Here is a 12,096-nt window from a genome sequence, read left to right on the forward strand (position 1 = left end):
TCAGCCTAAAGTACCACTGCCGCATTGATAGTCTTTGCAGTTCCAGCACTATCTAGAAAAGTAGTTTTATTCTAAATATAATACAATCACATAGCTTAACAGAGAAAAGCAGTAAGTTTTGCTTTGTTTTCAGAGGCAAGTAGAAGAGAAGATAACTACAGTTATTACTATAACCTTTCACCAGCATTGAATAATATATATATTTTTTTCCTTCCCTTTTTTAAGTGCACGCACAGTTCTGGCTTGCCGCAGCTGGCTGGCAGGCTGCTTAACCCTTCCTAGACCGTGCCCGGAGGGAGAGGGCGTCTCGAGTTGAGCAGCGTCTGCTGCTCCCGCGCAGGAGTGCAGAGCGCTCACGGCACTGGAATGAGCTCTGCGGTTGCTTGCTGCCCTGCATTAAATTGATCTGTGCCCTGACTAATGAACAGCTCTTTGTTTAAAAGTCACATTTGATTTTGTCTGTGGTGCTCGTCTGGCCTGAGTAGTGGTGCCTCGTTGGCTGTGGTCACAGCTATGAGTGCTCTACTCTTTCGAGCCAAAAGCCCCTTGAGATGGGCTGCTTTATGTACGTTTTGAATGGCAGGAAAAAGGTGGAGGGACAAAACTCATTTGTGGCTTTCATACGTGTGGCTTTCTGCCAGCCACATATTTCTGGGATCATGCATCTGCTTAGTTAGTATTTTCTTAAAGAATTAGGGCCCAATCCAATTTCATTAATGTACCTTCCGTTGACTTTCGGGGGACAGTGTTTAAAGGCAGGGTATGGGCATACGGGGACAAATTTTGTTCTTGGACACATCAGGTTGGCTGTCACCAGCTTCGCTGGCGACTGTGTGGGAGCATCCGGGGGGAGCAGCAGGTAACACACGCATCGACTCTGAGCGGGGTTTCTGTGCAGACCGGCGTCCCCAGAGCCCGCAGGTCGGGCTGTGTTATTGCTGGGAGCTGTTAAAGGAATCAGGATTTCTAGAAATTAGTCACGGTTTTATTGGATTTCACAGTTACCTTTGGGTGAATTCAAATTGTATCTTTATCTCATGGTTGGATTTCTGAAGCAATTTGTTCAGAGAAAGGATTATTCTTTTTTTGTGTTTCTCCATTTGTCTCCTTTTAAAAAGAGAAAGTTTTAAAATACCTGAGGATCTTTCCACCGCCCCCCTGGATGCAACTCCACCGCTTCCCTGTGCGCAGCCGCAGCACCGTCTCGGCGTGCCGGTCCCCTGTGCCGCGGCCGTTTGGACCACGGCGTCTGTCCAGGTCTCGTGCCTGTTTCTCGATAGGTGTATTTGTAAACCAAAACCAAAATAATAGCTGAACTGCAGGGCTGCTGGTCGCACTTACGTGCTTGTTGACATCTGGTATAGTTCCAGCTAAAGGGATGAGAGCAGATGAAAGAAGAAAGTTCCTATGGTTCGTCAGTGTTTCATCCCGGGTAATGTTTTCTTTGCCAGCTGCTAGCCCTGACTCTAATGTTGCCGCTCGCAGTGTTTTTATCCAAGTGACTTTTAGCCCTGAATTATAATACACCTTTGTATGAATATTCCGGTTAAAATGGCAAATGTTTTGTTGGAGGACTTGATTTTTGTTTGTTTTCCTTGTGGTGAACTGGGCAGCTGAACGGAAAGAACATCGCTGCTCCCAGTTCCCGTCTGCGACTGAGCTGTTTTGAGTAGAACGGTTTTCAAAACGGTCCATTGCAGCATCACAGTCACACAAAAAATACACAGCGTTGGTTGTACCCCTGCCAGGTTCTCATTCACAGATTTGTCACAATCTTAGCCTTAAAATTGTCTAAATCTTTTTCTCTTATGCTTCAAAACATACTAATGCAGTAACAGTCAGTCTTTAAATGATTTGCCATTAGTTGGGCATGAATTTTGAAGCGGTTTGAAATTAACAGGCTGGGCGCTCTAGTGCTCACAAGCTCGGAGCGCGTTTCCAAGGTGGATGCATGTGTATTTATCCTCTCGGTATGTTGTGTGCATCATCATAGTCTCTGATAAACAGCATCTTGTCTGCTTTATCTGGGGGAAGGCCGGTAATGCAGTAGCCTTGGAAAGTTAGCAGCTCTATATTGAAACTAGAGATTAGCACTGATTTTAAACTTCCTGTACAATTTAATGTGCTTCCTGTATAATTTCGTGTGCTGTCTTTGAGACTTTTTTTTTACAAGATAGGAGAAATCCTTTGCAAAACTCCATTTTTAGAGTCTGCAATACCTCTGTTCAGTAAATGCCTTTTTATTCACTTTGCAGTCTTACAGTTGTGTCATAAATCAAAGCGAAGTCAATTCTTACAACTCCCCACAAAAAAATGTAGAATTTATGTAGTTCAGCAGTCAGTTTGGTGTTGAGCAATGCAGCTTCCATGAAGGAAGTGGTAAAGTCTCTCCTTAACTCTTTATTACCTGAGGTGATGGGGTTTGTGTCCAGAATTTGAAAGCTGCTTGTTTAGAGTATTGAGATTGTGTCTGATCTTAATGTGTCTTTCAGGGTCAGCCGATAGACCAAGCTGCTATTTTCACTCCGCAAGTTCGACCCTCTTCTCAGCTCCCGCAGTACCCAGGGTTACAGCAAGCACAGGTACCGAGATGCTCCTGTGGAGCAAGTGCGTAAAAATGCTTTTAAACCAAGCTCCTGTGCCTTCCAGCCTGCTTTTCTCTGCTGAAGGTTTGCTTGGGACTTACCTTGTTCGTGTGGCCTTTCGTGGTAATGTCATGTTCTAGGGCGTTCGTTTGTCTCTGCAGACTGTATCGGGTAAAGACTTTAACGTGGTCACTTTCCAGTTTTTCCCTAATGATGCAGCTGGTGGAGACCAAGCGTACCTCAGAGTTAAGTCTGAAATTGGGCTCTGTCTGGTGAGGTATCACCAGCACTAAGTCTTCAAAATAAATCTTTGTCATGCCCATTCTGATCTTTGGGATTAAAGAAAAATAGAGGTATGTCTGTGCCACGGCTGCCGGGACCTGCAGACGGGCTGGTGCTACCCGTGTGTGGTGGTCACCGCTTGGTGTGTGGGTGTGCACTGCATCTTGCTGACTTGTCCAGGTTTTAGTTTTTTGGTAAAGGTCATCTCTTTATTTTATGATAAAGCTAATTTAAATACAGCCTCAGCGAAGTTGCTTTTTTGGCCGTTTTCCCTGCAGACCATGCCTCATGGATACACGATGTACAGTACCCAGATGCCTTTGCCACAGCAGCAGGCGGGTGGCGTAGTGCTTTCCCCCAGCTACAGCCCCAGGACGTACACAGCAACCCATGCCAGTCCCACGCTGATGGAAAGACTGAGACAGATGCAACAACAGCCAAGCGGATATATTCAACAGCAGGCTGCCGCCTACGTTCAGCCTTTGGCGGGCACTCAGCGGTAAGGCACTGGGGTTCTCCTGGCTGGTCATATTGCAGGATTCTGACTGCAACTTTGATTTACAGGTCTAAATGTTTGTTTAAAATTAAGTGTATTAATCAAAATGAGGTTAATGCTGGGTCTAATTAGCAATAAATTTGCCTTTCTCCTCAATTTCCTCCCATTTTTTCGTCATTTGTTTTAAATTGGTCTTGGCGCAGACTGCAGCCCAGTCATCCAGTATATTTGTACAGCATAAAATATATTTATTTAAAAATGACCGTTGAATACTATTTCACGGCATGTGTGCACAGACTTACACATACACTACATGAGATATATCCATATCATGCAAACAAGTGTATTGTGTTAAACATTAGTAAATATTCCAGGTTTACTGAGGATTCTGTAGTCAAGAAAACAGCAGATCAACTAGGTAATTTAACTAGCAATAGACAAATGAATTTTGCTTAAGCTTGAATGTATTAATTCTTATTCAGTTTGAAAGTACAGCTGAGATGCAGTATCCACAAGAAACTATCAGGAAAAAATAGTTGGAAAAGAAATGTAATGAAACAGAGAGCAGATGAAGCAGAAATGAGATCTGTAATAGGGAGTATTGAAGAGTAAGGTGGAAAATGTTGAGTTTGGCCTTAACTTGGTTGACTGCCTTGTACAAAAATATACATACAGGGCACCTTGCATTTGGAGTAAAACTGCAAACTTGAATTGTTTTGTCTTTACGGAGAGTTGCACACAGTTAAGTTAAATTGTTAGCTATCCAACATGTTTTTCCCATGTTTATCTTTCTGGCTTTGTCAATCTTAATTACTCCCATAAACACCCTAAGGAAGTATTTCTTGCTTGGTGTGCTTTTTATTTTCTAAAATACTGAAAAGTCTTTATCATCAGTGTTGAATTCATACTAATATAACTGGAAGATACTTTGATCAGGAGAAAATTTAGATGTGGAATTCTTGCTTGAAATGTGGTAGTTCACTTTTCTTTCTAAATAAAGCAAGAGAGCCAGATGGTTAGATCTACTTTTTTGTGTTCAGAGAGATGTTATTACTATGTATATCAGTTATTGGGCAGTAGTATGGAACTGCTCCTGTTACGGAATATTTTTCAAAACATTCATATTTAAAAATACATTCTTGCTGTAAAACCTAAAATCCTTTAAATATATTGAAGACTAAAGCTGCAGCCTATAGTTGAGTGCTTCTATGCTAACTTATTCACTGTTTACAGTGAATTATAACCCCTTTTTTTCTTTTTCCGATCAGATTGACCCATCAGCCTTTGCAGCAGAGCTCTTTGGTCGGAGGGGCACTGGATGCTGTCTCAGCCACAGGTCCGCATCCAAACCTTAACTCAGTGCAGCTGCCTCAGGAACAGATGAGACAGAGACAGCAGCAGATTCGACAGCAGAGACTCTTTCAGGTGAGCGACTCGATTGTATTAAAGAAAAGGGATATTTGACTGCAGGAAAGGAAGTGTAGACATCACTGTATCAGATGATGGTATTACTTGCATGTGTACTCAAGTTTAAAGCAATGCAGTCTGGTATTTTAAACCTTAACTGCTTTTATTTGAGTGAAATAATTCATTCTTTATGTAAAATGTAAAATTCAATGTTTCCAAGGTTGTAGTATGCTTTTGGAAAAGGTAAACTTGAGAACAGCTTATCTGAATGTTCCGGGACAAAAGCAATGGTTGTGCCCTGGCCTATCTGGTGTTAGAGCAAATAATAGAATTAAATCAGAAAGGCTTGCTCCCTGTCTGGAATATTTCTTATATCCGGATTTGCTGGTATATTTTTAATTTGGAGGTAAATATCAGTTTGTCAGTTAAATATGCAAAGATTGGTACAGGGGAAGTAAATCTTATTAAAATCCTTCCCCCAGCCCTTTGATAGTTGGAATTATTTTTCATGTTTTCACTTTAATGCAATAGCTGTTTACGCCAGTTACTATCAGTTGATAATGTATTTTATTTAGATCTTTTTGATGTTGTAGTATACTAAATATACCAGCTTTTGAATATTTTTTCCTGCTGCTATTGGTGGTAATGGTTTCGCCGAAGCAGGGTGTGGGTGCGTGTTGCCCTTCGTTACCGTGACAATCTTCTTTCAGCTGCAGCAGCAGCAGGGCCAGCAGCAGGCGCTGGGTCTCCAGGCAATGCAAGCACAGCAGCCTTTGGTAAGCAGACGTGAAAGCCGGACGGTTCTGTGCGGGTGTGAGGGTAGCGGCAGGGGAGGCTTTGCTGCGCGCTGAAACGGGCAGCGTGGCACTCCAGGAAGAGGGAGTGGAAGTGCTCGTATGAGTTGCCCCGCTTCAGCGCCTCACTACGTTACGTGGTGCTGACTTGCTCGTGTCCGTGATGCTGCCGCTCCCACCAGCGGGAACGAGCTATGAACGCGTGCGCTCTGTGCCAGCTGGGTGGTAGGATCGTTCTACCTGCATCCGGAGCTGACCAAAAGTCGTAGCCATGATAAAATTCCTGCTGAGGTTCACCTCTTATTATCAAGATGTTGAGCCCCAACTAATGCATCCACGCAGCATCTGGCTGGCTCTGACTAGGGGCAGAACAGGATTGCATCTGTCTGCAGGAGACCACGCGAACTCGCCAACCTCGCCAGAACGTGGCGAGAGGTGAGAGATGCATCCGCTGACGTGTACTTGGAGCCCATCTCGCCTACGGGGTTTTCATCGCGATACAAACACAGGTTTTGAACACAGGCCTTGAAAAGGGCTCATGCACCACCCCACTCCACCTCCTGCCTTCACTGTAGCGTGGCATTTTACTTTGCTTTGTAAAGATGATTCTTCTAGGACTGAAGTACACAAAATTTTTTCTTGCTCCTTTATGATTAATTCACCAATTTAGTCAAGAATATTAGCAAAGTTGAGCCAAATATGACAGTGCTTTGGCTGAAAACTTTTTTGTGTGTGTGGAAAAGTTCAAATGCTTCAACATTTTTTTTGAGATGACACAGCTATATTGAACTAAAATGAACTGCAAATTTCCAAAAGAATGCAAATAACCACCTGTGGCAGTTCTTCTGAGAAATATTTGGGGATATAGTTCCAAAATGGGTGTTGGTGCTTTTCTAATTGTGTGTATTTCTTTTCGAAGAACAAGACTAACAAACGGCCCTAAATCTCTGTGTGGGAATCCAAAGGCAGAAAAAAATGGAAATTTTTTTAAAACTTCTTCAGTCTTACTAATATTGTGGTTTTAAGAAATCACCATTTTAAATAGCAGATACAAAACCAAGTGCTATTTTTCTGAGGGTTTAAAGATATAATTTACTAGTCCCAAAGGAGCAAGAGAGGTAGATTAACTTCTTACTGCTGCAGGAATGATTTTTTTTCCTGTTTATGCTTGATGTGCTATCTGTTTTATAAATGTTCTGTGTTTAAAAACAAACAAACAAAAAACCCCACAATTAATAGCCTTTGCTAGCTTTAAAAATTTAAACTTGTTGAGAAACTGGTAGGAGTTGCTGATGCCTGCGAGTTCATGAAGTTTTCTCTGTTTTGTACTATAAGACTTCAAGGCGAAAGCAGGATAACGCATATGATTGAGGCTGCTTGTGGTACTGCATTTTTGTTCTAATACTAAGGAAGGAGTTCACTTGGAAACTAAAGTATTGGTTGTTAACACCTTTTTCACATTAGCATGCTTGCGGTGCGTGTGTGTCTGTCCGTGTCCGTGTCCGTGCCCGCTCCCTCTGGTGTTGGCTTCGGACGGTGGCAGCTCCACTGCTACGAAAAATGCAGCCTCTACCTTAGCTCGTGTGGCAGGTGACAGCTAATGGGTTTGGGCCTTTGATTTTAGGCTGTAGTGCTAAAGTCCGTCAAATGGTTAAAACAGTAATTCATGCATTTTTGTATGTACATAAGAGAAATGTATGTATGTAAAAGATGGGTGCCAGTTTTCTGGTGTTTGAATGTGTACAGGAAAATTGGTTTATTCTCTTTAAGGACCCCCTTTAAATTACATAGTAAGTCATATAATAGAGCTCATGAAGAGAACTGTACAAACAAGATTATTTTTGAGAAAATCCTTTATGCTAAATTGGAGCCTTCTGTAATTTAACATATAGTTTTTACCAAGTCGCTATCTATCACTATCAAATAATTTTTATGGACACTCATACTGAATTTGCATAGTACTTAGTACTTGTCTTGATCCATGTGGGTTTAAGGTAAGGATCAGACTGACCATTATTTTGTTCAATGGATGAGTTTACCCACTTGGTCAGGTTTTGAGCAGTTTCCCCTTCCATTAGAGCTAAAAAAAGAGCCGAGTGTGCAACTACAACCCTGCAGAAGGTGTGCAGGGCTGTGGAGAGCTTGCTTCATGCATATCCTTCTTCTTGCCTGAAATGTCACCGCTCTGGGAAAAATGCTCTCCCAGAAGCTGAAGTTTCATTTGACTGTTATGGTTCAACTACACATGATTGCTGAGAAATGCTAAAAAGGATGTTAATTCTGATTTTCAGTTTTGATTTGCCTTGGAACGAGGCAGATTGTAAAACTGCTTAAGCTGCCCTGCAGGATGAACACTGGTCTCCGTAGAGGTGGAAAGGATGCACTTTTTGTGAGAGGAGGCTGGCTCTGCCCGTGTCTGGTGGGACACGTGTGATCCCTTGTAACACAACTGGAAGTACAGAAGATTTCAGGGGAATGAAGAAAACAAGCGTTCTGCAACTCTTAACTGTGTGGCGCGGGTCCCTGCCGTGCTGTCCAGCTTGTGTCAGGATCTGTGGTCACAGCTCTGTCTGCCTTGCTCCTGTGGTCACTCTGTGCGTGGGCTATCAGCAGTTCAGGTGGTAGCACTGTCTTCTGGGTTCACTGGCTGAAATAGCTCTCTGCTCTATAACACCGGATAGAACAGTCGACAGTAACATCAGTTTAGACTTTAGCATATTTTTACTCCATCCTATGAAATTATCGCCCTCCCTAGGCAGAAAGCGTTTTGGTGGCTGCGCAGGCACGCGGCTCCTGCTGCTCGGCTCCCGGCTTGCGTCGCCTGTCCCACGTCTCCGGTGCCGTTGGCATTGCTCTCCGTCCGCAGCAGCGGTGCCGCGGCTCCGTCCCTCCAGCTCTGGTGGTGCCGCGAGCCCCGCGAGCGCGATGCTCGAGCCGGGGAGCGCACTGTGAGCTGGCACCGCGCCGGGCCGGCTGCTCCGGCACCGCTGCAGCGCGCGTTAGGCGAGGCGCAGGCCGAGCGCTTCCTGCGTCTGCCCGGAGTGGCATTGCGCGGTGCTCACTGCTTCCCTCTCCGGTGTTCCCGTTGCAGTTTCCGAGGCAAGGCTTGCAGCAGACGCAGCAGCAGCAGCAGACAGCTGCCCTGGTCAGGCAGCTCCAGAAGCAGCTCTCTAGTAAGTATAATCTTGCGTGTGTGTATGTACGTGTATATACATATATATACTTGGATATGCGCTTACTTTTTGGAGACTTTTTGCTTATTTACATCCTGACACGTTTACCTGTAAGCAAGCAGCAGAAAACACATCCCGATAGTGACGTTGCACCAGAATTGTGGTGCTAGCGCATCCCGGGGATTTCAGCCGCGCTCCCCCGGAGAGACCAGCTCCCGTCAGCCGCAGGGCTGGCGCCTCTCTCCTGTCCACAGTTCAGTGTTCTCTCCCCTCGGCTCCAGCGCGGGCAGAGTCCCCGAGGCAGGCAGCAAGTCGTGTGTGCGAACAGGTATATAAGGAAACGTATTGCTCTGAGACTTGACTAGTGTTTGCTACTGCTGCGTGCAATGCAGGTATTTTTCTGCGTTTCTGTAGAGCGCAGTTACGAGGCACAAACACTTCCCTTTACTTTATCAATCAGGTAACCAGCCACAACAAGGAGTGAATCAGTACGGGCATCCTTCACACTTCTAAGTCAAAAGATGGAAACGAGCCGTAGTGTTACGTTTGCACTGAAGAACAGAACATTCAAAACTCAATGCACTAGTTATTGCTAGAAAGCAAATTTTAGTTTTATTATTTCAATAATTATTTTTTGTGCTGCAGTTGATGTGAATATGTAACAAGGTGGGTTTTTTCGGTTTTGGGATTTTTTTTTTTTTTTTGCACTTAACTAGATTAAAATGTATGGACTTGTGGGCCTATTTGAAGAATGTTGTTGCAGTTTTTATGAATTTGGTGCTTTTTAGGTCCTGTTACTTTTAAAGAGGACAAAGAATGCTGGATTTATTTATTTGTGGGAAACACTTTTTTTTTTTCTTTTTTCTTAAATGAACCGCACTGGACCAAACTACTGAATCGAAGGCACTTCCGATTTTGGCATAAAAGTTGATTTGTTCATTAAAATGTTCACCTCTTAATTTGGTAGAAGAACAAGCATCAGTTTAAATTGTGTTTATTTGACTGTAATTTTCATATGCACTTTATAAAGTTCTTTGTTTAAAGTACCAATTTTCTCTTGCTCTCATTGTGGTAAGAAGGTGCTGAAGTGGGTTTCTTGCTTGTATTAGAATTTCTAAAAGTTTATATTAAGAGCCACAATGTAACATTAATAAACCTACTAGAAATAGCAGTGTTTCATATTTGGTCTTTTTAATATAAATTTCATTGGCAATCAGTTCTGGAAGAGTGAAAACATAGTAACAAAGATTGAAAGGTCAAAATACATTTTGCTCTAACTTATTTAGGGCGGTCTCCAAGTCCTGGTGAGGTCTAGCAGGGGTCTCTCCATTGACGTGGAAGCGAATCTGTCTCACGTGACAGGTTCAGTAAGAAATCTCGTACCATGTTTCACAAAGCGAAAGTGGAAAAGCCACCAAATTCCATTCTGCAGTTTCTGTACTGCTGCAGCTGAGCCTTGTTTATAGTGAAGTTGCCCTAAATGAGTTATTCTTGTTATGTATGTTTACTACTAATTTTATGGTAAGTATTTAGAATTCTGGGTTTGATTTTTTGATTGTTGGGTGAGTTTCAGTGGTACAATGCGTTGTGTGTTATCAACTGAGTGCAAAAGCACAAGTAGATTATAAATTTCTATAAACAGTTGTTATTCTAACCTGTACAAGTATGTGGTCATTTTGCTCATACTAGCGTTAAACAGAGTATATCTGTTACTGTTTTCTGTAATTTAAGAGTTACTCTATATGATTTAAAAAAAAAGAATTCATTTACATTTTGAATACATTTTGAGTGTGGAAGATGCGGGGCATTAAAAATATGTATGTAGGAATATTGTTTCCCTGTTCCATATTACTCACTTTGCTTAATTTGCCATGCAGAGAACTTATACATGGTATCATAATCGCATGTTTTGTGGGGAGAGGGGAAGCTTGCACTGAGCAAGCTTCAGCGAACTGTGAGAGGTGGTACAGCTGGTTAATAAAATAATACCTACTATACAGGAATCTCAGGAATTGGTACAAATCCCACAGTGCAAGACCAATGCAAGCAACCTTAGCAAAAGATGCTTTAACATTTTGAACTACTTTGTATCCTGAAGATAGCTGTAGAATTCTTAATCATCTCTAGACTAGAATCAAACTTTATCAAAACACAGAGGTCACTTAGTCTGCTATATTAATAACTGTCTGTTTCAAAACGTGAAAATGTCTGGTGAAAGTTGCTGGGTTTGGCCTTTTAAATGACTGTACAACCTTCAACTGGACTGCTCAAAGCAAAGCAGACTGAGTATTAGTTTCTCTCCTGGTACAACCATGATGTCAAGAAATCATCAAACCAACATAAAAGCAATCCAAGCTGAGGGTACGCCCTTAGCAAACCAAACCAGACCCCAAGTTGATCATAAGGTAGTTAAATGAGGTAAAGTCTGCATTTAGCTTTTAGCACTCGAATACTTTCTCATGAGTAAGAGTCTTGTGGGCTAATCAATCACTTGTGGGACATGTTAATGCAACAGGTTCAACTTCTGTTGTTACATTAGCACTGAGAGATTTTATTGCGAGCCCTTCTTACAAGCACTAGATCTTATTGCTGACCCCAAAATGACGTGTTACAGGACTTGTTTTTTATTATTTTAAATTATGTGAAGTGGTGGAATTGTTCATGGTGCAGGGTGTGACTACACTATGTGTCCTCCTTACATCCAGTGGACTTTCTGTAACGGATAGAGAGACCGCTTTCCTCAAGAGCCGCAGCTGCTGCTCCGCCGAGGCGTGCCGGTACAGCAGGCTGCTGGATGGCTGGGGCGGTGAGGAACCACACGGCTCCTCCCGTGATACCCCTGCGCCCCAAACCTCTGCACTTAGGGGAAACGGCTGCACGTGTTTGACCCTTCTGCCTGACATTAATCTCTCTCTCGGGAAGAAAATGAGGAACTCTGAGTTTTATTTCCTGTCTTAATTGTTTAACGATTTATCTGGCCAGTCTAATCCATGATTCGTTAGTGTAAAATATGTAGGTAGACATTTCCTACTGTTATGAAGACACTTTTTCTGCACATACAAAGGCTGCTGCTCAGACCCACCTACTGAATTGAGCAATCAGTATTCTAAATTCGTATGAGAACTGAGGCAATTATTTTCTAGTGCCAATTCTTTAAAAGCTGACCTTGTGACAGGAAAATTATACCAACCTGGACTGTTTCCATATGCAGTCTGTGTATGCTTTAATTTTTTAAAGTTTTAAGCAGAGCTGTCTCTTCTAAAAATGAGAACAAAATCATTTTGTATTGTAGCCTCCCAAAGTTCTGCAAAAGACGCTCAGTGTGAAACAATGCTGTGTGGTTAAAAATACTTCACTGC

At 42.7% G+C, this 12,096-nt stretch overlaps 1 protein-coding gene across 10 annotated transcripts in view; it reads left to right on the forward strand.

Moving 5' to 3' along the window:
• The window catches only part of MED12L (mediator complex subunit 12L), a 154,434-nt gene extending 144,529 nt beyond the window's left edge, over nucleotides 1-9,905 (forward strand). For all 10 annotated transcript variants that reach the window (XM_064516467.1, XM_064516468.1, XM_064516472.1 and 7 more), the window contains 6 exons: nucleotides 2,493-2,582; nucleotides 3,146-3,366; nucleotides 4,632-4,788; nucleotides 5,481-5,546; nucleotides 8,656-8,737; nucleotides 9,198-9,905. In XM_064516467.1, the coding sequence (XP_064372537.1) occupies nucleotides 2,493-2,582; nucleotides 3,146-3,366; nucleotides 4,632-4,788; nucleotides 5,481-5,546; nucleotides 8,656-8,737; nucleotides 9,198-9,250 (669 nt within the window). In that variant the 3' untranslated portion in view covers nucleotides 9,251-9,905. The remainder of the gene's footprint in view (nucleotides 1-2,492; nucleotides 2,583-3,145; nucleotides 3,367-4,631; nucleotides 4,789-5,480; nucleotides 5,547-8,655; nucleotides 8,738-9,197) is intronic.
• Nucleotides 9,906-12,096: the final 2,191 nt, after the last annotated feature.

This window comes from Dromaius novaehollandiae, chromosome 9 (assembly GCF_036370855.1).
Source record: "Dromaius novaehollandiae isolate bDroNov1 chromosome 9, bDroNov1.hap1, whole genome shotgun sequence".
Classification (NCBI taxonomy): Eukaryota; Metazoa; Chordata; class Aves; order Casuariiformes; family Dromaiidae; genus Dromaius; species Dromaius novaehollandiae.